We start from the raw sequence: 27,416 nt of genomic DNA, 5'->3' as shown, positions 1-27,416 counted from the left end.
CCACAAAAGCGAATCTACGATCTCTGTACATTGCATTGGCTGTACCTGTTATTCTCGATAAAATTGAGTGGACGTCCTTCATAACTCATGCGTCTACTTTGCTGGGAAAAACGTTCACACTTAAAACATGACAATGGAAAAAACAAACAATTCCCACCTTCCCAGCGTGGTTTTAGTTCATGAAATTATTACCATATCACGCCAACACACCAAATTCATCATACAACAAAATTTGCTTCACTGGCTACATTTATTTCAATACAACTAAGATAGCAGTCTTAAATTTTGAGTTACAAGCTTCAGAAGACACAAAATCACAAAAACAAATGTTTAAAACAGGTTTAATATAGGGGAGAAGAGGTTAATTGGCAAGCATTGAAAATAAAAAAATCATCGTATGTTTACTGTTTTCAATGGTGGCTAAATAAAATGTCTCATTATACCCATACAACATACCCACCACATCCAAAAAATGCATGAAATTAATATTGTTTGAATTTACAAAAGTGACACAAGCAGACTGTTGACTGGCAAGTTAATTCAGAAAACATGAAAAGTGATAGCATATCCTTTACACAACGCACTTGCCAAATGGTTATGCACAAAGGCACGTTACAGCAATGAGAAGCCACAGAAATACTATCAAATATGCTAAAAACGCCAGCTCGCTGGAGTCAACCATCCAGCTATAAACAATTAGTATCACCCAACTAGTGGACTAATGCAAATCCTGCATTTTGATTGGCTACGCTACTAGAGGACTATTAGTAATAGTACTCGAGTAGCGAAAAGCGTGGCGGTTTCTTTGGTTTTATTCCCAAATAACTATCTCTTCAACTTGCATTTGCTAACTTTATTATTGACTTTCTGTCCGACTAGTTGGGTGATACTAAAACAATTAGACCCTTGGCCCTCAAGGGCCACGGGTGAATAGCCCATTCGGCTTCGCCTCATGGGCTATTGACCCGTAGCCCTTGCGGGCTACGGGTCTAATTGTTAAATAGTCTACGTCGCCGTACCCACCCAGAGCATCAAGGAAAAACAGAAGGGTGGTGGATTCAAATTTGGGTCCACCCAAGACTAAGCCTTCCAGTGGCCAGAATGAGTGCCCCAACCTCAGCTCCACATTACGAGAACAAAAATTCCATATGAAAACAATACCCACTAAGACCAGAACCTTTGACACACTGCCAATTTTCGTGATGCTTTCTGGCTCGCCTGCGCACCAAGCAATCCTAAACCCTTTGTAAGCATTTTAACATTTTGCAGTTAAAATAACACTAAAAAAATATTTACATTACGCAATTTGAGGCTAGATTAACAGTAGCCAGCTGGAAAAGGGCCTCAAGGCGTTGAAAAATAAAGCGTTCTGCGGTACAATAGTTGGGACTGACTGCATATAGAGGATACCTAAACTTCGAGCCAGGATTCGAGCTAGGATCCGAGCCAGGATTCGAGCTACGATCTGAGCAAGGATTCCAGCCAGAATTCGAGCTAAGATGAGCTTTCTCCGCTATTTATTCTCGAATCTCTCGGTTAGGTTAGGTCTATTTAGGTTGGTTCTAGTCCAGTTAGGTCGTAGTTAGGGTTAGGGTAGGTCTCAGTTAGGTCTCGAATCCTGGTTCGGATCCTAGCTCGGATCCTGGCTCGAATCCTAGCTCGGATGCTGCCTTTATTCTTAGTTTATCTCCTGCATATACTTCTGAACACACTTTTAACGCTAGATATTCAAAAATAATACAATGTTATTCAACTTTATACTTGTCTCCTCAACCAAGACTAAATTAGCGATAGGTTAGCCAGCCAACAATTTCTAGGTAAACTCCAAGATGCCTGGCTCCTACAATGTAGTTTCCAAATTTTTATCGCTGATTGCAAGTCTCGTGAGAAAGACATTTATCTTCAAGAAATCGATAATTTTTTATCAGTTTATCACTGTGACCTTACACGAATTGAAAGTCAAAATACTGATGGGAAAAAAATCCCACTTTAAACAATTTACCTGAATTTCATTCATAGTTTCTCAAATTACCTGTAACAAATTATGTCATAGAACCAATCTCAATTGCGGCATTTATAAAAAGAATTTTCTTCTTACTTAATAATATGAGAAAGCATCGATTGAAATATGATATAAATCAAACAAGGTACTATATAAATCTTTCAACATAATACTTATAGAGGTCGTCTTCCTCTGGATAGTCACTAAATTCTGTGAATCATGTGATCATCAAGTGATCATTCTGTCATGAAGCATGCGCTATATAAATTTTTAAGTTATTATTATTATTAGTAGTAGTATTAATCACAAAATAATTAATCAATAGGCTTCTGAATCAGTTTTCGAGGAAAAAAAATAAAATAAAATATAGCAACATACAGTTGGATTAAAACTTTTCTTTGATTTACAGTATAAAGCAGGACCGGCGTGCAACCTCCATAATCTCATTCCATCTCATGTTCAATGTATTCCTAAAACTGCGGGTTGGAATTGTAATGAGACCGAGGTCCTGCAGCATAATGAACAGGAACCTGAAGACGGCTTTGTGGGACTGGCTGACCTTGCTTTCGATACCCTGAGAGGACAGGCTGAAAGGCAGACTGGCTGCTCACTGTGCTACGTCCTCGATGCAAATTTCCAGACACTCCATGCACTTGCACATTATCAAAGGCACGCTGACGTTGGAGGTTTGAATGATACCGTCCATAGGAGGGGTGAGGATAAGGAGGCGCAGCTGTTGGACCCCTCTCTTGTGGCCACCAATTTTCCCTGGGAAGGAAAGGATCACTAAAGTGCTGTGCTGGGAGGGGAGGTTGATAATGAGACGGCCTAAATGTCTCTTCGGTTAATGAAACTGCCTTGGACCAAAGCAGGGGTGGTGAAGTGTCTCGAGTCGACCAAGGAGTCTATGGAGAGGAAAAGTAAACAAGATAAACCAATCAATTTTCTTTTGTGAAGACTGAAGTAGTAAACATAAGAGTGGTAAATAAAGGCATGCCAGATAAACAACGCTAATAGAAGTCAGGGTGAGTCAGGCATCCACAATGTATGAAAGCCGAAATACAAATAACACAAAAACTGTTGCTACTTGCCCTGGGTAATTTTTAAAAAAAACCTGGTATGCTTGAATGATGCAATAATTTTTATTGCCTACTTTGAAAGCAACAGTAAAAACCAAAATTATTAGTGATGGTAGTAAAATGTATAAAAAAAATTGGTGTCCATTTTTAAGTGCACGCAATAACTTTGTTTTCACCAAGAAAAGTTCAAAATAAATAAAATGATGGAAAGGTATAATGCGCCCGTGAGAAGGATATAATAGGGAGTTTTAGCAACGACAACGGCGACGGCAACGAGAACGTCAAAAATTTGCATATATAGTGGGTAAAAAAAACAGCTTTGCACGCTCTGCACGTGCGTTTTTCATTTTTGTCCATTTCTTTGCCGTCGTCAGCAAAAGAACAACGTGAAATGACCAAATTTGAGGTTTTAGGGAGAACGTCAGCGCAGTCGCTTGCTGCGTCGGTGGGGAAGTAGTATACAAAAATTTGGTTTTATCCGCGATGTTGAAAATGTAAATTGACCATCGTACAGTGATTATAAAAGCTGACGTTTCGAGCGTTATTTTCACAAGATAATGTTTAACGCTGAATAGCTTGTGGGGTCGTGCACAAATGAAATCAAATCAAATCATATTGGTTTTTGAGGAGAGGGGAAAACCGGAGTACCCGGAGAAAAACCTCTCAGTGCAAAGTGGAAAACCAACAAACTCAACCCACATATGACGTCACGCCGAGTCTGGGGAATCAAACCTGGGCAAACAGGTAGGACATGAGTGCTCTCACCACTGCGCCATCCCTGCTGCGGTGATCTTTTCATGAATAAAGATAACGTGTTATTTTCACACGTGAAGATACAGGGTTGTTTTCGCGCGAAAGCTATGGGGTATTTCATTGGTGTTTATATAACAAAAGGTGTTACCTTGTGTAAAAGGCAAATAAAATTATTTTTATTACCGTCTTGGCCAAGTCTTCAGTGCTCCATGGCTTACCAACATTTGGCACGAAACAAAAGCTTTCACTATGCACTGCATCACAACTTAAGAAAAACAAAATACTGTGTTAAATGCCATTCAAGGAATCGAGAAAAAGGTGTAAAACTGGCAACGGTAGATTAGTAAGACTGCATCTTAAACACGATTAAAATAGTAAGAAGAAGTAAGCATTTTTTCGTAAGATTACTGTTGGGCTGTCAAAATCTACTGGTATTTAGGGAAAGGACATTCATGGCAAGGGATCATACCTTCCTCCTCTTGCAGCAGCTAGCATATCTGGGCCAGTGATTCCCAATCCCAGTGAGAACACAGTTTTACCTCTACCTGACGTGTCACTGCTGGGTGTGTCTTGGGACTGATTCCAGTTGTTGTCAGAAGCCTGGTGAACAAAATTAATGTAAATGACTGATTTACTTTACTTGTCAAACTCTTCAATATTCATGTGAAAATTTAGAGACTGGTGTGCTTTTCCAATCAATCAGTTCTTTAAAGTCAAGTGTTCAACCTAATTTTTGTCCGCATGCAAACAAAATGAGGTGGGAAAAAACTATGCATAATTTTTCAGTATACCTAGCTTAAAGAGTCCTGAACCTATGCAACCAACTATTCACTGCTGCGGATAACCACAATGAATGCAAAGTCAAAACTTCATATCATATAAGAAAATGCTTATTATATTCTAGAACACTCTTCCCCAAGGGAAAATTCCAGGGAAATCCTTTATGATGCCGCTGTAATCATTCCATCAATTAATAGTCAAGTGCTAGTCTGAGGATCAAACTGAAGATTTTGGTTTGAACTGCTATGTTTTAGGGTCGACAACTACATGAATTACAGTCACTGTTGCGGCAACTCTTAATTTCTTACACTGGGAATATTGGCCCACACAGGGTTTCCGTGGATACTGCCTCCATAACTTGACCACTTCAAACCAAGGTCTAGAAGCCCTGAGCCTGAGTTGCTTGGCAACAAGCTCTCATTTAAGCTCTTTGTGTCCTCTTTCTCTTCATCATCCTCCTTCTTGCCATTACCGGGGAAGTCAGACAGGGACCAACAGCTATGATAAAGTGTGTCTTGAGAGCCGTGGATGTCCTTCTTGTGTAACAGTGAGCCTTCCATGTTGTTGCTCAGAGTATCAGACTTGTCAGATGGAGGACTGGCATTCTCCCATACACTCCTTTAGGAATGAAAGATACCATTTTATTTCATTGTTTTTAGTGAGTGATTAATGGGGACATTTTCAGTGAGTGATTAACCCATTGACTCCCAGGGGTTCCCCATTGACGAGTAAAATTGTCTGGCCGGTTTAGGCCGGTTTGGGTGTCAAAGGTTAAAGGTCCACTCAAAATGTAAGTCCCTGTTAACCCTTTCCTGCCCAAGATTAGTTTCATCCTAAAATCATTGGAAGGATAAAATGTGATTACAGTTACTAACATGAACATTAAGCACATTGTTACCTTAAGCTTTCAGTAATGGAGACTGCTTTAGACTCATCGCCCTCATCTGAGTTGACAGTCATAAGTGCAGGACTGGTTGTTTTTGTAGATTCCAAATGTTTCTCACTTATAGCTAATGACACTGGAGTTGTCACTGCATCAGGAGTATCAGATGACTCCACATCAGCAACAAGGGTAATCTCTTTCTTCTGAAGCTGCAATGCTGGTTGTGGACTCTCCATCTTTTCTTTGTCTTTTGCATCAGCATCAACTATTATGATCTCAGTTTCACTTTCACATTTCATGCTACCTTTAGGCATGGTCAGGTTGTCATGTTGGTCGTGTTCTCTGGAGTGTAAGGGTAGATGTCCCTCTCTTACCTGACCATTAGCACTGGCAGGTTTGTCAAGCATCATTGGACAAACTTCAGTTGTTGGGGAGGTTTGTGTCTCCATGGAGACCATCTCTGTTTTTGATTGGGAATTTGCATCTTTGGAACAATCTAAAACTAAGTCCAATGGACTGGAAGAATTTTCTTTTGTTTCTGAATGGGTTGGAGGTGACTTGCTATCATTATTTCCCTTGTTGTCAACCTGCCCAGGTGCAACGCTGGTTTGCGTTACACTGCTCAATGCCACACTGTAAATGCTCCCCAGGCCACTATCAATTGGTGTCATGTGACTTTCTGCCATGCTTCGATTGGCGTCATCATCATTTAGAAGTCGAAGTTTGATGGGTGCACCAGAAAGAAAGTTGATAACTTCCGTAAGTTCTTCTTGAGAAGCTAAAGACAGCTCACTCTGAGAATCTGATAAAAAAAGAACAAAGGAACAAGTCCACAGTCCACTTTACTTTGGTCATTTTGGCTTTAAAATGTATACTAACTAAAATGTCAAGGTGTTGTGGTCTGACCTTATCTGGGCAGGGGCATCTTTCACTTCCTAAAATTAATTGTAAACTGCATAACAAGCAGTCTAGCTAAAGTCCACTACAAAGCATAATTTGTAGATTAGTCCTGAAAAGCCCTGAGGTGAGAGACTATAGATTCACTTCACCTCAGAGGCAACATGGTTAGAGTTGAGATCCCTGAGGTCCAATGTTCGACACCTCAGCTGTTTTTGTAAATAGCCTAATCAAGTTCTTTCTGCTGATTGGCAAGGTTAACTTTCTTTTTATGTAACTCAACTATGACTTGTTTCATTGTTCCTGAAAAGCAACTGAATGGACGACGACCACCGACGGCAGTGGCGGCAACGACTACTACCACTATGATGATAATGATAATAATAATAATAATAATACAAGAATTATCTAGCCCCCATCACTCCAGAACACTTAACAATAGTCAAAATAAAAATAATTATGTATAAATAAAACTATGTATACTGCACTATGCACCAGAGTCAAAAGCATGCTTTAGTAGATAAGTCTTTAAAGTGCCTATCACCTCAACACACTTTTCCACTATATTTACTTGCGGAATCATCCAGAAAACATTGCGTTATTTTTAAAACTTTTCGAATGAAATTTCATTTTTTTTTGGCTTTGAAAGACTGAAAAAGTAGTCACACTTTGATCAATACCGAGTACTGAAGAGGAATAGGTTCGATACATGGTTGACGTCACAAACTGCTTTGCACTGAAAAAGTTCTTTGAAAACAGCGATGCAAATTAATTTGCGATGTGAACCTAACCTGCGATCAGGCATACTTTTCTTTAGATGGGGCAGAAAAGGTACACCTGATACAATTTCTTAACGAGTTGTCTGCCGGTAGTCCAGAATCTGGACTTTACTCTGATTGGCCGAAAAGAATAGAGCTCTTGGAGCCTCTCTCCGACTGGTTACAGAATTGCAAAAAAGTCGGTTAACAACTGATCAAATTATGGCTGCCGAGAAGGATTTAAACAGGAATGATGTTTAGGCTCCGTTTACAGCTACTGTTGCTTCGACTTCAGATTTTTTTTTTCAAAAATCTTTAAAGAAAGGGCAGAGAGAATGCAACCAAAGAATGATTTGTAGGAAAGAAGACATTATAGTCGTACATCCTACAGGATTTGGCATTAGTGTTATCGTTCCACTCCCACCGATTCGAAAACGTTTGTAGTTGAGGTAAGTCCTTTGGAATATATTTGGAAGCAACAAGTTCCCAAAAGAACTGAATATAACTTTAGTGCTGCCACATTCAGGGAATCAGCCAAGCTTGACAGAGAAATGCGACATTGTTTACGGAAGCGCTGAACGATGGTTTAGTGGTGCACTTCTCACAAAATGATAATTGAGTAGCTGCTGCTAGAAAACTTGACATTTTTCTCAAATTACAGTGATATTAGCATCTTTTATTGTCACCTCAAATAATCGAGTTTAAATAAAGTTCATTGTACTGTTGATTGTGCCTGATGATAACATAAAGTACTCTGCTTTTTCTCCGATTTTACCTTGAAATTCTTTGTTCATTGATGGTTTGAACAAAGAAACCACCCCAACTGTTAAGTGGGATTTGCAAAAACACCTTTGATTGTATGGATAAAGTCTGATTTCGCAGACATTCCAGCTAGAGTTCTATTTTGTTTTTGCTGCGTCTTTCCTTGAATCGCAATGTGCAGGTAATTTTCAGTAAAATCTGATTGGCTCACATTTATAGCATGACACATGATAACATCACTCTTGACAGGTGGGCAACAGACGACTCGTTAAGAAATTGTAATAGGCGTACCTTTTCCGCCCTGTGTAAAGAAAAATTAATTGTACTCCTGATTGCAAGTTAACGTCAACCCCGTATCGAACACATTACCCTTCATTGCTCGGTTATGGAACAAAGTATGACCACTTTTCCCGTCTTTCAAAGCCAATAAAAAAGTGAAATTTCATTCAAAAGGTTTTAAAAGTAACACAATGTATTTGGGATGATTTCAGAGAATAAATAAAGTGAAAATGTGATTTGAGGTTATAGGCACTTTAACCTACTGTAGATTTAAATAATTTATTGCGAGAGATGGTGTCTGCCTTATGGCGTTCGGGGAGTTGATTCCATAGAGGTGGTGCTACATAATTAAATGATCTACTTCCATAAGTCTTGAGCTTTCAAAAGATTTTTTCCTAGCCAAACATAAAGTCCTAGCTGATACTGTATATACGGTACTAGAAGATCAGAAATGTACTCAAGTGCCACGGCACTCTACTTACTTGGCATAGTTGGTTTAAAAGTTGGTAGGGGAAACTGAGGAACTGATCTGGACCAGTCGCTTGTGTCGTCAGTCTTACAGTGCTCATTTTTTGGCTTAGCTGAGCTGGAACTGTTGCAATCTGATATCATGGATTGCTCTTTTGCTCTCTTAGCCCAGTGCCTTGGGCGTGGTGGAGGAAGGGGCAAGGGATCCTCAATGTCTGTGTCGTGATCGTCACCTGTGTCAGTGCTTGATGCCACTGAAATGCGATTTCCTAAAAATCAAACCATATAATAATGTTGTTACAGAAACATGGAAAAATTACAACTAAGCAAAAGAACTACAAGAACATTGATAAAACGAACTTGAATGCAATTGTTTGAATCTATGGAAAATTAAGGTTTCCAATAACCCAACAATTATTTTTTGTGTTCAGGTTACTGTCAATACTGTGCATGTAGGTGCATAACTTCATACATACACACATACCTGCTAGTTCATTTCTAGTGCCAGCACCAGATACAACATTCTGATTGGTTGCATTCACTCCAGCATTTGGAAGGACATTTGTCTTGGAAGCCCCCGTTTTCCGAGAAAATATCTTAGACTTTGCTTTGGAGAAAGTCTTTCTAAAACTCTTGTGCTTAGGACATTGAGATGTATCCAGTTTGGACAGCAAAGGTGGAGACTTGGACAGATTTCGTCGTTTTATGTGAATAGCAGGAAGAGGTCTTTCTCTGGACAAAGAAAAAAGAAAGAGAATACTTTGATAAAATACATGTAACTCTGTTGTCACTTTGGTAAGATGAACACCTCTGAGAAATACTCTTTTATGGCCTATGAAAAAATGGCTCACTTGTCTTCCAGGTAATCCATCAAACTAAACTTGGCTGTATAAAGAGCATCCACTGTCCCAAGAGGTGAAGCTACGTCCAAATCTTTCAGCAAAGATGAAAAGGTTGAAGCATCCTCTGTGATGAGCCTGTGAAGTTTATAACAACACAACAAATAATAATGAACCAATAGTCTTAAAATATTAAAGACATGAATGACGTTTTGGTAGTGATTTGTTGTGAACTGCACCCAGCGTTTGAAACAAAATTTTATCACCACTCTGACCGAGGGAGGGGAGATGAAGGCAGATACAGTGTACCATGGTAAAGTGTACATGTATAACAGATGTACATCAATAACAGCTTCATAGGAAGTGCAGACTTCAACCTAAAACCTTGTTTACTTGTGGCCTAACAAACATTTGATATACCGTAAAGACTTGTGTATAAGCCGCACCCCCAACTTTCAAGCATAATTTTGGAAAAAATAAGAACTCCAGAAAAGCACTCTTGTAAAAAAAGTTGGTGATTTGTTTGCACAAAATCTAATGTTGTGTATTTACAGCAACATTAATAAGTTAATCAACTCTGAAAATACCTTTTAAAAGCTTCTTTTTAATCAATTTCCCTATTCCCTGTGACTGACAACATTTGTCTTCATTGCTAAATCCCACAGTTGAAAAAGATAGAATTTGCACAAAAAAAGTGCAGGAGAACGATGCAAAACGTTTGCTTGGTAACCACGCAGTCATAACGAGGAAGTCTGGATATCATGTTTATCAAGACGTATGGAAGCCATCGATGGAAGAAAAATGCAATGAAATGGTCGGCCATTTGCCTCGCGAGGTCCCCCAAATAGCATGGTATTTTCTTGCACGTAGTCGAGACATCAGTGTTGAGGTGATTCGTCATAAAGGAAATTGTAAGCAGCTGTGCGGAGGAATGGAATTTCCATGCCAGTTAGAGTTTAACTGCTCAAACAAAGTGCAAATGAAATGCTTGAAAGAACTACTTGCAAGCAAGATTCCAGTTTAGAACCTGAAGATGCAAACAAATGGCTCCTTTCAGAGCCACCACTTCTAACCACCAAAAGCAGTCATAAACAACAGGTTTCAATATGTTTAATCTTTAGTTACTGAAGGTTTTCAGTTCAATTTGTGACCCCTACAAGCCAGTTTACTCCCTCTGAAAGCAATGGTCTCGTGTATAGCCCGCAACCGCGATTTTTTGCCCAAAACTTAAGCAAAAAGGTGCGGCTTATACACAAATCTTTACGGTATTATTTTGCTTCAAAGAACAGTAGAGTGTGATGATCGTGCAGTGATGGAAGAAGACACTTACCATGTTGTGGAAACTTCCACATGAATTGATGTTCCCTTAGCATACACTTGGGCCAGCCGAGTGTTTTTCTCTTTACTTGGTTTAGCAGTAACCTAAAACACAACAAGTCCACTTTGACTTAAGCCACAAAAGATTCTGGAAAATCAACTTGAAAACCGTACAGGAGCTGGCGTGGTCCAGTGGTTAGGGCAATGGGTTTGCATGCGGTTGGCCCGGGTTCAACTCCTGTTCTTATCTCTGGTTTGAATTTGTTTCCGGTTGTCCCGGATTGAACTCTACCACGCCTTCTAAATAGTCAACTGGCTGCCCCCTGCCAGTTACGGCTCTTACTCATGTTTCTGTTAAGTTGGAATTGTTTCTTTCAAATTATCAAAAAGTGGGGTACCTATAAAATAGCTTGATAGCTAAGTGCACTTCCACTATAAACAAAGCATTTTAAGACTTATTTTTTCTTTTTATTTTTTAACAGTACCCAGAGAAAATTAAGCACCTTACAACAAAAATTTGTTATGTGAAATGTCAATAATTATCAGGGATGCCACTAAGAGCTGGCTATTGGCTAATTTCACAGGCCAAATAGTACCCTCAGCCATATTTACCCAAAACAAATGAAAAATTTTTTTTCTTCAAGATTCACAAATCAAAAAACACAGGAATTCTTAGCGAGTCACTTAAGTATTCTCTTGGCCATACAACTATCATCTTATGAAACTGTCATATTTTCGTTCTTCATACTCACCAAGTGAGCTCTTCCAAAGAGGAGCTGCACAGCAGTCTTTGCCGCAGAGCTTGACACTGGGGAACAGGCTTCATACAACACCATCAGCACAAACATGTCAAGAGTTTCACGGTTAAGGGGGATGTCATTTTGTTTGGCTACAGAACTGACAAGGTCTCTGATACAGTGCTGCACAAAATAAAATGATGTGACTGAGGATTATTACAACCTTCAAAATTAACTTCCTAAAAAATACAGGCTAGCACCCATCAAAATTCCAGCACAGCAAAATTACAAGCTGTAGCAACGAAAATAGAAACTATTGCATGTGTGCAAAACAGGAAATTATGATTTAAAAAACATCGCCATTTTTACTCCAGCAGACTGCTGATCAAGTCTTTACAGTGAAAACAAAGCATATCAAAGCATATTCACCATTTTAGACTTGAAATTATCATTTGCTTTGCTTGGAGAAGAACACACTTCAGTCATGACATATCCTGAAAATAAAACAACCCATATGTTATCAACCCCACAAGACTGCAGAAATAAGGACAACAAATTTCTTCTGACAACAGGAGGAAGGAGAGGGGGGGGGGGGGGGGGGAAGGGGTTGGCAGTAGTGAGAGCACTCACCTCCCACCAATGTGGCCCAGGTTTGATTACACATCCTGCATCATACAGTAAGTGGGTTGAGTTTGTTGGGTCCTTCTCGGTTTCAAGAGGTTTTTCTCTGGGTACTCCAGTTTTCCCCACTCAGCAAGAATCAATATGATTTGATATGCATTAATTTGATTTCATCTCATTTCTGCACAAGCCCACAAGCTATTCAGCTTTAAACATTATCATGTGAAAATAAAGTTCTGATACTATTATGCACTGCTAAATGTACAGTTGTACTTGTATCTCACCAATTCGTAACTGCAATTTAGGAATAAACTTCAGTATTTGTTGTTCCATTGCCTGAGCAGTGGATGCCTCTGTGATACCTCCAGCAGCCATAGCTTCCAGCTCACTACAGCATCCCTAAGTTTGACAATGCAAGCAAGAAAAGTCATACTCTGAACTAAAACTTCTCCCCCTCCACCTTAGATCTTTTTCAAAGATTGATGTTGTTGTTTTCCTTGCATAAATCATAAAATCATTAAGACATCCCTAGCTGTAACCATGCAAACAAGACATGTCATGCACTGAATTCAAGGTACTTCCCCTGCACCTCTTTACCTATTCATTGACGTTATTGTTTTCCTTACCTTAAATTAATTAATAATCATAACATCATAAACATCATCCTAACAAAAAATTAATAATGTTGTTTTCCTTGATACAAAAATCAATAAAATTTAATGTACAGTATAATAATAATCTTTTATCATGTTGTTGGTCAAATCTGGGCTCAGGTTAATCCGTTTTTACGTAGGTTAAATTAGTGATCCTTTTTTTTACGTAGGTTGAATATGCACTCTACTAGTTTAAAGCAGCTATAAACCCACCCAAACCCACCACCACCGCCAAAAAATAAAGATTGAAAACATTTATACCTTCCCTCAAGCTCTGTCTAACGCATCTCAACACATCTTTTCAGTGTTTTGTATCATCTTATTGGTTTCTGTATTCATTCACTCTCAACATTACAACATAGTACAATGTAAGTTACATTGTAGACACTTACCAGTACTTGAACTCAGACCCTCCAGATCTATAGTGCTGTGTCTTCACCACTACACTACAATGAAGAACATGCTCAACCCACCACAGTTCTCTTCATTACTTACATGTACTTTTCTATAATAAGTCAATTTATACCCATGTATGACAACCAACATTAATCCTAACCTAACCCTAAGTTTTCTCTAGGCTTAATTTAGGCGTAAAAAAGTTTCATCAATTAATTTTATCTAATATAAATTTTTATTTAATATTTATTTATCACAATTTAATGGCAAAAAAAATCTACTACATATATGTACACACAAACAAAGCCATAAGGATAATCTGTAAAAGAGTGGAACACTTTATGCGAGACAGATCACCATGTAGCTAATCTAAATAAATAAATATATGATAACAATCAGAAAAAATTAAATCAAATATAAAAACATTAAAAACTGTCTTCATTCCTGACTGAGTGCGTATTCAACCTAGGTAAAATGCAGATCACCAATTTAACCTACAATACTTGTCACATTATTTTGTTGGAACACCCATCCCCGTTTCCCCACTCCTACAATGTTGATTTTCACAACTACTAGCAGTCCCCCGAAAAATTTTCACAAACATTGTCAAATTGGGGGGAAGGGGATGTGGTATAAGCTACGGAATTGTAACACAATGATGCTGGACTATTCGCTAAGTGTTCCAACTAAATATGTCTGTAGGTAAAAACGGATTCAACCCGAGAACAAATTTTCCCTTCAACATATTCACGCTGGTCCACAATACCAGAATTACGGTAATTACTCAGACCCTAACCACAATGAATGGCCTGTGGGAAGACCCTGGTTGTTGAAAGCAAAAATAATTTTGAAACAAAAACACATCAACCACTGAGAGTGAGACTTGATAGATTTTACTCTGTCTAACACCAGATGAGTTTACTCGTCAACGGGGGGGCATCCTAGGGTGTTTGAGGTGTCAATGGCTTAATAATGAGATGCTCTTTCTACCACTGGTAGAGTGATCAGAAAGGTGAAGAAATCTTGATTGAATGATGACAATAATTAATTAGCAAACCTTAAGAGCCAGCTCTATTCCTCTGGGATTCTTGTGGAAGCCTGCAGGTATGTCTGCTTCTGGTGTAGGTGCTCGTTCAAACTCTTTCCTGTAATTCTGTAATAAATGAGAAACAAAAATGTAACTTTCCAAGCTCAAGCTTCAAAAATGAAGAACTGCTTTCTAGCCAATAATTGTAAGAGGTTTTACATGTAGTGTCTCTTGGTTATATATATATCTCCCAATATAGATAATTTGCAACCGATCTCTGGACACACTGACTAAAATTATGAAATGCAAAATATTGTGGGTAGATGAACAAATGGGGAGCTAATCACAGATGTATTGTTTATGTCTACCAACATGGCTGCAATGACCTAACAGGACAACCACCTAATATTGGCCACACTTTGATCAATAAACACTGCAAAGCTTCTGCTAAACTTTTTCAGCATTTTGCATCATCTACATTTTGTAATGCCATGGTCATTTTGTAACTTCATTTAATTTGTTGAGAATGTGTCCACAAAGATCATACACACTGTAAATTATGATGTAAGAATCTTATTAATAAATGCTAACATCCCCTTAACTAGGTTTATTATGAACTCACAAACTGACCTGCTCCAAGTTGGCTTGATTGCTCAATTGTTATAAAATCACACTGCTATTGCAATGCTCAGGGTTCAATAATTTTTCAGTCTTTCCCTTTGTTACTGCTTCAGTGATGTTCGTAACCACTAACCCCTGGGAGTGAGACTAATGTCTTAAAAGATTTACTGGTCAACTGGGAGTGTCCTTAGGCACTAGTCAGAAGTCAGGGGGTTGAAGTGCCCCTGTGACTACATGTAAAAAATTTATTTTTAGTTTTCTTTGGATTTCAAAACTATGTTACTAAACTATGTGACCAAAGTTTTCAGCCTTGATTTCAAAAAGACACCTGTTTATTTTAACTGGAATTTTCCTATTTAATGGTACACCATCACTACATTGTAACTCTATGTTCTTGAGAGCTGGCATGTGGGTGCTGCAGAATTTATATGCATCACGGTAGTTTTGGGCTTTCATACTTTTAAACTCCTGTTTTGCATTTATAACAAGTTGCACATTTAAGCTGGTGACCCTCTGACGTAACTTTTCCCTGGATCCAACCCTCTGAGGTCCAATCGGTCAGTTTTACACTTGAGTAATGAAGGACTGTGAAATCCAAAACTTACACTCAAAGTAAACAGCCTTTGGATAAAGATCGAAGTTCAAAATTTTGCCAGTCAGGTGTTAAGCAAACACACTTTCAAAATCTAACGGAAAAAAGGAAGTGATTTTTTTTATCACAGGGGCACTTCAATTGCCATGATTTAAACACTAGGTAAAGGCATGTTTCTGCAGTTCACAAGTTTGATGATTCACAAAAGCAAAAGTAAATTTATTAAAACAACCTTTACCTTAAATAAAGTATTAACTTTTTGTGTCAACTCTTTTCTGTCGGGATCAGCAAGTTCACCTTGGCCAGTTAGCATCAAGACCTGAAGCTGTTCCCGTGATAACACATCACCATGACGCAATGCTTGGTTAGCCTGAAGTAAATAAAAATTAATTACATCAAGGAAGATGGCTTCCAAACAATAATATTATTAAACTCTTTAATTAAGCACCACAGACCTCTTTCATAATGGTGGCCAAATAAAAACTAATATTCTTCTGTTTTAATTGTAATAAGCCTTTCTAGCCTTGCTGTGACAAGCAAATTTCAAAAGAATGTACAAGTGGTCGCCATTTATGAAAGTGGTCATGTGCAGGCCATTTTATTTCACGTGCATACATGTACTTGACAAAAACCTTGCACGTACGTGAGTTACCCAAAATAAACATCACAAAAATCTAGTAATTTGATGAGGAACAAGGGTGGCACAGTCGGTTAGTGCGCGGCCTTGGGGCAAGAGATCCTGAGTTCGATTCCTGGATCTTGCATCCTTGTTTCGAAGTGAGCGCACCGTCCACCTCAGGTTTGTCAGTTGAATTACTGTTACAAGTTATCGACATTAAATATGGTTGCTTTACTTTACTGTTATTCCAACAATAACATCCAACTTACTTGAGCCAGAGAAATCCATGTAGCTGTAGCATCCTTGAGAGAAAGGGTGACTTCTCTGTCCCGCAGATAGTCACCAATCTCATGAAAACCACCAATGGATGACGTCAAGTCAGCGGATGATAGTAAAAACTGTGACTGGACTTGAAGCAATGACAGAAAGCAAGAGCCCAACATCTGCCACAGAAACCATTTCATACAAATTACATGTAGTAACAATATCTTTTACTTTTATTTTTATATTTCTTTTACTGAGGGAGGGATTGTTCCAAATGGATGGAATTTTGGTGATTCACATTTTTCCCATCATCATTACTTGCAAAATATTAAAATGACGTGCAAATTCACACATCCCATACATGATTTTAAGTCTCTTATGAAAGTCTACTTGAAGTCAGTTGTGGTTGAATCAACATACATGGACTTCTTGATAATACTGAACAAATTTTCTTACTCACTTGGCACTAATTTTACTAGTTTTGCAATGAACTATTCATATGGAATGTGGTTAATGATTAAAATCGGTCAGGATCTCGGGGAAACATAAGTGCCGCCACCTATGGTCATTAATGGGTTAAATTTACCAGTGTATGTGTTGATCTTTTATGATCTCAAAATAAGCTCCAAAAATCACCCTTGACTTTTACATGAGTCAAAAATTTACAGCCAAGTTGCAGCTAAATGATTAATTCCAAATTTGCATAATTATCCTCTTGGACAAGAGATGTAAAATGCAAGAAATTCCAGTTGAAATGAAAAAGGATTTTTCCAGTGTTGAAGATACTCACAAGCACAATTTTGAAATAGAGGCTCAAAATTAATGGTTATCAAAGGCAGAAAGAGATGTACATTGTATGTTTCTTCAAAAAAAACAAATTTAACCTGGCATAATATCTCGTGTTTGGGTGCACACATTGTTACTTGTGTTCAACCAGGGCAAACACTGGTTGGTAATGATTATTTTTTATTGTTGCTCACTTGGTTAATTAATAAAATGGCCTTGGAAACGTTGCAGTGTTTGGTTTATGAAATTTTTTGTTTTGTCATGTGAGAGAGCCAAGTTTTTAACATGTATATACTAATAATGTTTCAAGTCATTTCAAAGATTTTCCAGCTTCTGTGATGTTGTGCCTGTCCACTAAAGGCCTTTCCATCTGTTAGATCCAAAGGCCTACTCATAAGCGCAGTTGCATTCCTCCCTTAGGAATGTAGTTGTCAGTTTTTTAGTCAGGCATTTAATGCTTAATTTAGTCATTTTAAGTGTTGTCTCAATCAGTCAGAAGTTTCGCTTTGTGCAATTCAGTGCATTTTGTAGCTTTCTTTGCTTTGAGCAGTCAATTCAGTTAACAGCTCGTAACAAATGTAAGTGTATTTTTTCGTCAAGTTCCTGTTTACGATTAGTTCATTTTACTAAGTAAATTGTAAGTTTGTGGATCTGTTTGTTTTCTAGTCTTAAGGACGTTCGCGCCAATTGTTTCTGCGCATCCTTACTGCGCACGCAAATGCACACACCACGTCATACATGAGCGCGCGCGCTAAGTAATAAAATGAGAAATGGTAGGGCAAAAGGCCATTGCTATAGCTTTGCCTGGATTTAACGGTCTTGGACGTTCGGTGACCCCAATTTTTCTTTCCAGAAACGGATTTTATTTACAATTATCTCCACGTTGTCCAAAAATGAACAAAAAGTCAATGTGGAAGGTTAAAAAAATTTCAAGATTTCTGCTCACGGGACATCAAATCCTGCCATCTTGCAGCAGCAAGGCGCATGAAACTGTGGTCGCTAAATGCGAACTTGATCTTTAAGGAACCTCACCAGTTGACTAAATTCACTTAATAAGTCCACTTAAACAATATTTGGCAGAGAAGATTTCACTTCAAACATTTAATTGCAATATGTTTGGGTTTACAGACACTGGCCTTATTCGCTAACGAAGCCCGATTTTGTTACATTTTGGGTGTTTTTCCGGGCATGTTTTCTCCAAAACGAAGTCGGTGACCCCCCATTTTTTTTACATTTCTGACATAACTAACTCGTAATCAAATGAAACCAGGTTGTCTCGCAGTGATGAGCGCAAATTTCTATTGTGTCGAGAAGGCTGAAAATTTTTCAGGACTTCAACGGGACTTGAACTTGCGACCTCTTACAGTGGTAAAAGTTTCGGAAAAAAATCAATGTTGAAAAATTTTCGCGTGAACGTCCTTAACCACTTTTCGCTCAAATTTCACCACATGCGTTGAGTTCCTGCCGTCATAGGCAGTTATAATGAAGAATAAAGCGTGTTTGACACAGTTAGTTTGAGGTTTCCATAATCGGTTAATTTTTATGAGGGCTTTTTGAAACCCAAGGACAAATTTCCTGGGTACACAACAAGAGCTGAAACCAACAAAATGCTTTGTACTAAACTTTGCTGTAATTTTTTGTCACAATGTGCATTCACAGTTCCTGAAATTAAGTTGAAGAAATAAGCTAAAGTAAAGAGCTGTAGTCAGAATTACAGTATCTAAGCAAATTGAGAAAACCTTTTTTTTTTTGCCATCAAAAACCGGGGGGTCGACTTACACACTGGATCGACTTAAACGTGTACACACCTAAATGTGGTACTTCTTTCCTTAATCAGTATCATGTATTTGCTGGTCCATGCACAAAACATTTTAATTTGGTTGAGTCCAAGCAACATGGATGAAACTTAATAGCATGAACATGGGGCCAGATTGCCTCAAGCAAATCAATTTTACGGTGCACAATACAAGAATTACTTACATGTACATGTGCAGTACAACATACACATTTAACAGAAAAAGGCTTTCATTATTAGGTTTCCATTGCCTGGAACAAAGGAATTCAAATTGGTGACACACCTGAATACCTTTTTAGGGAAACAATGCTTGCAAGTCAATACAATAACATTATTAATAGCAACATTACACTGTACTACACTGCATTACACTTGTGGATGGCAAAAGGATCGCATTCGCTTTCATCAGTAAGTTCTTCTTGTATTTCAGCACCAATAATTGAAAAGGAAGTCAAAGGCTTGGTTTATTTAAATCTACATGTATTACAGCAGAAAGCATATCTCCAAATGTCAACCAAATAAATAATACAAGGGTAAAAAGCTATGAATAATACATGTATATATATACATATATATATTGTTGCATATGTTTGACTTCAAAATGTCTGAAAACTGTCCTTAATGAAGAATCTGTCAAATTACAGTTATCATGTTACTCCTTCCCCTCAAGAACAGCTTATCACTGGAACATTCTTTTGTACAGTTACAGATTTAGTCTAAAGCCGGTGATACACAGTTCAACATTTGTTCATCAGCAAACGTTGCAGCTGTTGTTCAACAAATGTTGAACAGTGTGTCATGCCTTGTTGAATGTTAAAATATACCATTCAGCACGTTGAACGTTGTTGAACGAAAATAGAGATCAGCTCTATAATTTCCGTTCAACATATCTGTGCAACATGGTTCAACATTTGTTCAGCAACAAATGTTGCAAGATGTTGAACCGTGTGTCATCGGCTTTTAAAGAGATAATGGATCGCCTACTCCTGAGCTAAGATTTTTTGCTTGATCCTCTCCCACCGCCCACCCTCCACTTTCAATTAAGCTTTGAATATTGTGTATCACTGCAATAACTTTGTCTTTCCATTAAGAAAGTGAATATTTACAAAAATTCCATGACAGCACTCCTGGGGCTGACAGAAATAAAAAAAGTGACAACTTTCAAATAATATACTACACGTTATAAAATGCCTGCATGTGATTCCATATTAGTGCAGAGGCTGGGATTTCAAGTGAAAACGCTGCTGTTCTTATTTTAAATAAAATGAAATGAAAATAATAAAGACTTCTCATTACTTAATTTTTGCAAGAAATGTAACTTGCTCAAATAAAACACAAACGATTTTAGTAACTGTCAGGTATCTTTGCACATTAAAAATGAACCACGCATCAATGTAAACACAATCATCAAACATCTACTTGTAAAATGAGAGACTCTTCCTAATGAAATGGCACCGCACCAAGAGCAGACCAATAACATTCAGTTTCCTTTCTCTCCTCTAGCAAAAAAGGCCCACAAAACATTGCATTCACGACCTTTGTGAGACACCAGAAAAACTTAAATACATTTGACACGTTTATTTGTTTGTTTTAAATTCTCGTGCTTTCTTATTAATGGCAAAGCGAGACACTGATCTTAAACGGAAGCACATCGGTGTTGCTTTGATTTCATCCATTTGCCAAACAGGAACTTGGGATCAGGTAATAACGGCTGCAATACCACAAACCAAAACTGTATTCCAACAGCCAAGACTTCAGTTCGCCACCTGTAGGCCAAAAAGGTTTTTTGGGCGACAACGTACATTTGAGCTATGGAAAGGCGTCACTGAGGCATGATATGGGAGAAAGAATTATCGTATTCAATTGTACCAATCAAAACATTAATGTTCATTGACTCTTTTCCAATTAGCCTCTCTATTTTTCGGGCTTTCCGAACCTGATTAACAACATTTGAAGAGGATCTTCGCCTGAATGCGCCTCTGAGGTAATTTGTTTTAGGCCGAAATATGTTTACCCCAGCAGTTATTTTTAGAGTATGACAAAATTTTTTTCGCTACTTGACAGGCCGTAACCTGAACTGAACTAATCGTCCAAATTCCATAAAGCCGCAAAGGGGTTTTATGCGATTTAATACTGCCATACACTTGCCTATAAGCTTTTAAGCTTAAATGTTCTCGGTTTACCGACAAAGAAAACCGAAAAACAGATGTGTCTGAAAAAAGGAGTATTATGTTTTGACATGGCACAGTTGGTAGTTTTGTAATAACAACCTTCATGTCAAGATGTCAGTCCGAAGTCTAGATAAGGTGGGCATTTTTCAATAACAAATTAGCTTACCTTTACACGATTTTCCTCAACTTCTGAAAAGCTTCTATATAACTTTTCTTCTTCCGTCGCAAGTTCTTCCGTCGCAGCACGAAACCGCTGTCTCGTCGTTTTGACTCTCTTGCCATCGTTGTTCACCAAGCCGTCCTCTTTCTCCAACAATTCTAGGTTTTCTTGGCACGATTCATAGTTCTGTGCACTTCTTTTGTGGGCTTCAATCGCTCTTTTAATCCCTGGCAAAGTCGCTGTAAACTCGCAAAGTGTTCCCAAAATTTGACTCGTAATATGAACACTCGACTTGTGCGCGACATGATCAATTTCTTCAACCACTTGTTTCAGCTGTTGCGAGATCTCCAGAAGAGGAGTCTCCTTTAAAACCGTCGAGAACGATTCAGCTAGTTGGGAACCCGCCCCGCAGAAAGCCTTCGTAGCATCTAAATAACCTGTAATAAGCTTATCGATCGCTCCCACATTCGTTTCAAGGTTTTCGACGTTGGCGAGAAGTTTCTGATGGTACGTTGGGGACTTGTTGGTGCCGTCTTTACTCTCTTTCCATTGGTGATATGTCAAATACCTCACGCTGTCCATAGTTAACACCGGTAATAATTTGCCGAAAGTAAAACATGAGAAAAAGAGAGACAAATAAAATAAGAAACGGACAACTTTCTCTGATGCCGCGCGACACGAGCGTTCCAGCAACTTCCTTCAAACATCCGATTGAGGGTAAAGACTTGATGAATATGCTGTATTTCAGCGGTAATGAGTACAGTGCATGCCCAGCAGGTCTTGGATGAATTCAAAGATGGCGGCGGCACTCACTGAAGTAAAAGCATGGTGTCTTCAAGAATTGCTAAAGATAACAGATGATGAAGATCAAGTGACGGAAAATATACTGTCGATGAATACTGCAAGCGACTTACAATCATATTTGCAAAGTGTTCTTCAGCCCGAAAGAAGTGAACATCGAGACATCTTGGTGGAATTTACCAAAGTCGTGGAAACCTGTGGACTCGATATTTCGTACTCTCAGAAATGTTCGGGTGAATTTGTGACTGCAAGCTATCCACCACTCTTGAAAAGCGAAAACAAAGGGATGATGAACTCTGGAAAAGAGCTAAAGAAGAAAACCGCGCGATTTGTACCTCTGTATGGAGATGAAGGTGAAGCTAGAAGCTCTGTGCGCTTACCTGGAAGACATCCTTGTGAATGTCTCGGTCAAAAGCACCAGCTTATCAACAACTGCACAGAATGTGGGCGCATTGTTTGCATGCAAGAAGGTTCTGGACCCTGTTACTTTTGTGGGGCTTTAGTTTGCACCAGAGAGGAGCGTGAAATATTGTCGAGAAATTCCAAAAAGAGTCAGAAACTGTATGAAAAACTTGTGACGCAATCAATAGAAGCAGTTTCAGAGAGCGAGGCAACACTGTCAGTGGCAGATAAAAGCCTGCAAGAGGCCATTGCGCATAAGAACAAACTTATTGAGTTTGATAAGAGTGGTGTTCGTCGTACCAAGGTAATCGATGACGAATGTGATTACTTTGCGAGTGACTCCAACAGGTGGCTGTCAAAAAAGGAAAAAGATGCACTGAGAAAGAAAGAAGAGGAACTAAGAGAGAAACGCCATGGCTCACGGAGGCAGATGAAAGTAACACTTGACTTTGCAGGCCGAAGAGTCATTGATGAAAACCAACCTTGTGATTATGGCTCTGAGGCAGATGTTGCTGTAGCTTCTGGTATTTACAGCTCAGATATTAATTCTGAATTCAAAGGAGTGGCCATTCCTAAGTATCAAAATGTTACCTCCTTAAAATTTGTTCATCCAGGAATCAAATTTAGCAAGCCAGCTTCTCATGAAAGATCAGCTGAGAAGAACAGAGAGGTAATGCGTATTCAAGACAAGGAATTCCAGGAAATGTCTGACAATGGCTCATGCTTAAGTATGCATCAGCCATGGGCCTCGTTACTTGTGATGGGAATCAAAAGGGTGGAAGGCCGCACTTGGTACACAGCACACCGTGGGCGTATTTGGATTGCATCTACTGCAAAAGAACCAGTGGAAAATGATATCAAAGCAGTTGAAGGGATGTACAGGGCTTTGTATGGTGACAAAGCCATTGCATTTCCAAAACACTACCCTGCGTCATGTTTGTTGGGATGTGTTGACATTGTGGATTGCCTTGCCCAGGAAGATTATAGAAATGAGTTCCCTGAAGGGGAATCAGAGTCTCCCTTTGTTTTTATGTGTGAGAATCCGCAGCAGTTAGCAGTAAAGTTTCCTGTGAAAGGACAGCATAAGATTTGGAAACTTGATCAAGCTATCCATAAGGCTGCCAAAGGAGGGCTTAGGAAAGCTGCTTAATGCTTCCTCTTGTACATGTATACCAAATTTTATTGTTTTGTTTGTCACTAAAATCAAACAGTAACTTTAAATTGACATTTTGAGTTTGAAGCAACTGAGGGTTAAATTGCTTTCTTACATAAAGATGAAAGAAGGCAAGCTTTTAATTGCATCTGCAGTCAATCCACACCACATCAAGCTGAGTTGGTCTGCTCCAAAGGAATTATCCTGACCCAACAATGAAAGCTGACCAACCCTAAACCTTAGTAAATTTGGGATCTTTGACAAGACACAAGGGTGGTTTATGAATTACATGTATACTGCATATTGCAGTGACAAGGAACACAAAGCTGGCAGTAACTGTAACAATTTTATAAAAATATGTTTGGTCCATAAATCCTCTTTTAAGTCCCCCATCTCTAATATAATAAGTCCTCCCTTTTCAAAGGAAGAAAGCAATTAAGCTCCCTCCTTTTTTAAGCTAACCTCCCCCATATACTTCATAACCAAATTAATAAATGATACACTGTATCCCAGGGATTCAGTGTTCAAGACAGGTTCTGGCCACTGGTTGAATTTGTTCCTGAAAGTCCCTGGTTCAGCTTGTCATCTGCACTTGTAAATAGCCAAATAGCTTGTGTCCGGCCAGTTGGGATTCTTAACAGTTGTTGTTGAATGTTCTGTTCTGTCATGATTTTGCTCATTGTCCTTGAAAAGTGGTCAATTAATTATGTATGTATGTATGTATGTATGTATGTATGTATGTATGTATGTATGTATGTATGTATGTATGTATGTATGTATGTATGTATGTATGTATGTATGTATGTATGTATGTATGTATGTATGTATGTATGTATGTATGTATGTATGTATGTATGTATGTATGTATGTATGTATGTATGTATGTATGTATGTATGTATGTATGTATGTATGTATGTATGTATGTATGTATGTATGTATGTATGTATGTATGTATGTATGTATGTATGTATGTATGTATGTATGTATGTATGTATGTATGTATGTATGTATGTATGTATGTATGTATGTATGTATGTATGTATGTATGTATGTATGTATGTATGTATGTATGTATGTATGTATGTATGTATGTATGTATGTATGTATGTATGTATGTATGTATGTATGTATGTATGTATGTATGTATGTATGTATGTATGTATGTATGTATGTATGTATGTATGTATGTATGTATGTATGTATGTATGTATGTATGTATGTATGTATGTATGTATGTATGTATGTATGAATGAATTAATTAATCACGACAGTACACTTATCTGGTATGGTTTATTCACATGCTGGGAGATCGTATTTGGTTCTCCACAATTGAATAAAAATGTTGCAAACAACTTGTACAATGTGTATAATAATTGTATCACTCAAATTTCCATATTAGACAGTCATTGCCCTGGTCCAAAAGCAGAAGTAAGGAACCATAACTCTAGTCTGTGTCTGTCTTTTCGTTTTTGCTACGGTAATGCATTTTGCCAAGTCCCCCACCCCTCCCCATTAACCTTCCCACTCAAACATGCTTGAAATAATTGTATTTCCATGCCCTGATGTGAGAAGAAGAAAGAAACTGCAAAGCAAAACTTGATCTGACTCTTGTGACATAAGCCAAGCATTCCCCAGTCATCACTAACCCTAACATTACTAACTAGTATATAGTACAGTCTTGAAAAAAACTAAAAATGAAAAATAAACCGGTAACCAGCCTCATCATATATTCGCTGACTCCACAAATCTTTTTTTTTTAATTGTATTTATTATTTTTTTACTGGATTGCCATGGGCAAGGGCCTGGGTATCATGACCACGTCGACGACCACGTCTATAAAGATGTTTGGAAACCCGCAATAGGCCAAAAAATTCATGCAGAACAGGAGCTTGATAATGCAGTCGACAAATTTGCCGAGAAGGTGGTTGAGGACAACGAAACAGTTGGCCATTTACCTCGCGAGTACTCGCGAATGGTATTTTATCGCACGAGGCAGAAAGATATGCGTGGAAGTGACTGGCCAAAGACGTCACTGCAAACAGCTGTGCGGAGGAATGGAGATTTCTTGTAGGTTGGTGTTTACTTGTTCGAGTAAAGCGAAAATTAATCGCTTGAAAGAACTCTTGCAGAGCAAGATTCGCCGATAAACACTCGAAGACACAAACGGCTCCTTTAGGAGCCACCACTCATGAAAAAGTCAATGAACAACAGCAACATGCTCTCGGTTTCTTTTATGTTTCGTTACTGAGATCTTAAGAAGTTGTATGAATATTAATTAGGTTTTTTAAAACTCCAAACACAGAAGTATCCATGGATAAGCCGCACCCTTGATTTATGGCTTCAATTTTGTGAAAAAAAGTGCGGCTTATACATGGACGTTTACGGTACTTGCCCGGACAAATTTTAAGTTGCCCGGGAAAAATGCGTAAGTACAGAAAATGGTCGATAACAACACTTGTAACTTGAGCATTCGCGTTTTATTTTACAATCTCGTCAGAAATTACGAACATTGACTCCGAAGTGTTATGTTATTTGCACCGTGGGAAACCGATTTACAGTGGTCTATATCTGCCACGACAAAACGCACTTGAATGTGGCTTACAAAGTTACTATTTAAAGACCCAAAGTTTCACGCTCCTATGTCTTCCTTTTGAATGCTAACAAGATTTCGTGTTTTTCCTGTTCGTAAGCAGCACTTTCTGTTTCTTTTGTTTTCCTTTTTGCCGGAGGTGTGGCGAATTATCAGCTGAGACCACCAGTCGCCCTTTGCTCTTTGCTAAACGACTTGCTAACAACCATTCCAGAGGTTAGCCTCCCACGCAGACGTCCTTTGCGTGACGAAACCCTAAGGACGTTTGCGTGGGAGGCTGGCCAGAGGTAAGATACATGAAAATTGAACCTGCAATCGTTTCATGGAAAATAGCGCGTGGTCAAAGATGGCGCTTGACGCCTTGAGATTTAAGTGCTGAGGAAAGCTGCATGTTTATTCCTTATTTTCTGGAAGTTTCCATTGAATGGAAAGCAATCAGAACGAAAGTACATTCTATATTATAACATTTGGTGGCATTCGCGAAAAGACATGAATTAAAACTTCACTCGTCCAAGGGACGACCTTTGGAGTTTTTATACTCGTCCGGACGGGTTTTAAGTCGTCTGGGACGACCGGACTCCCTAATTGTCTTTGTGCGTGGAGTCTTCGCGTGTATTTTTGGTAGCTTTCAGGGGGTAGTAGAAATGCGTAGATTTTATCCGGTGAACACAGCAGAATATTTAATTAACCTGCAATGGCATCAAAGTCATTGTAACGCGAATGGCGTGTTAGTGGATCTTTAAACAAAATATACCCGTATGGAGCTCAAAAATGGAACGTCAATTGGATAAACAAGACACGCGGTTAAAAATAAATATCTGGAACCTTAAAAGCGACAAGTAATGGTCTTCGACAACAATTATAGTGAGCCTTGTTTCTAAAATTTACTAATTATGATTTTATGTACAACACTGAAACCAAATGGCAAATTTTGTATGGGTTTAACAAACTCGTTGAAAGGAATCGAACGCCTTGAATGCACTTGTGTTTACTGAAGTCGCACCTTTGTTGTCTGGCTATTTAATTCTATTTTGTACTCACCTTCGCAAAGTCTTAAGGTAAAAAAATAATTGGAAATACAACAGTGAAGAATGATTTGAAAGAAAACTTGTCTATTTTGTGCTTCATTATTCAGAAAAGGGTTTGATCCTGAACTGTGACAAATTTATTTAATTGCGTGTAGTTTTTACAGGCTTTCACTTATTTGCAA

The 27,416-nt window shown here is 38.4% G+C and overlaps 2 protein-coding genes across 2 annotated transcripts; one reads left to right on the top strand and one right to left on the bottom strand.

Moving 5' to 3' along the window:
- Positions 1–214: 214 nt before the first annotated feature.
- Positions 215–21,979, bottom strand: LOC138003790 (uncharacterized). The gene is made up of 16 exons (XM_068850063.1): positions 21,266–21,979; positions 16,353–16,526; positions 15,703–15,834; positions 14,282–14,377; positions 12,460–12,574; positions 11,984–12,048; positions 11,570–11,737; positions 10,831–10,922; positions 9,513–9,638; positions 9,146–9,393; positions 8,676–8,930; positions 5,513–6,299; positions 4,923–5,232; positions 4,304–4,434; positions 4,018–4,099; positions 215–2,907 (listed from the first exon to the last, which is right to left on the bottom strand). The coding sequence occupies exons 1-16, from the start codon at positions 21,839–21,841 to the stop codon at positions 2,473–2,475; spliced, it is 3,792 nt and encodes a 1,263-aa protein (XP_068706164.1). The 5' UTR covers positions 21,842–21,979; the 3' UTR covers positions 215–2,472.
- Positions 21,980–22,025: 46 nt separating this feature from the next.
- LOC138003857 (activating signal cointegrator 1-like) lies at positions 22,026–24,968 on the top strand. Its single transcript, XM_068850172.1, has one exon. It carries the CDS (start codon positions 22,026–22,028, stop codon positions 23,610–23,612), a length of 1,587 nt encoding a protein of 528 aa, XP_068706273.1. The 3' UTR covers positions 23,613–24,968.
- Positions 24,969–27,416: the final 2,448 nt, after the last annotated feature.

This window comes from Montipora foliosa, chromosome 1 (genome assembly GCF_036669935.1).
Source record: "Montipora foliosa isolate CH-2021 chromosome 1, ASM3666993v2, whole genome shotgun sequence".
NCBI lineage: Eukaryota > Metazoa > Cnidaria > Anthozoa > Scleractinia > Acroporidae > Montipora > Montipora foliosa.
Note: the sequence above shows the minus strand (reverse complement) of the source record. Positions and strands in the feature narration are given on the sequence as shown.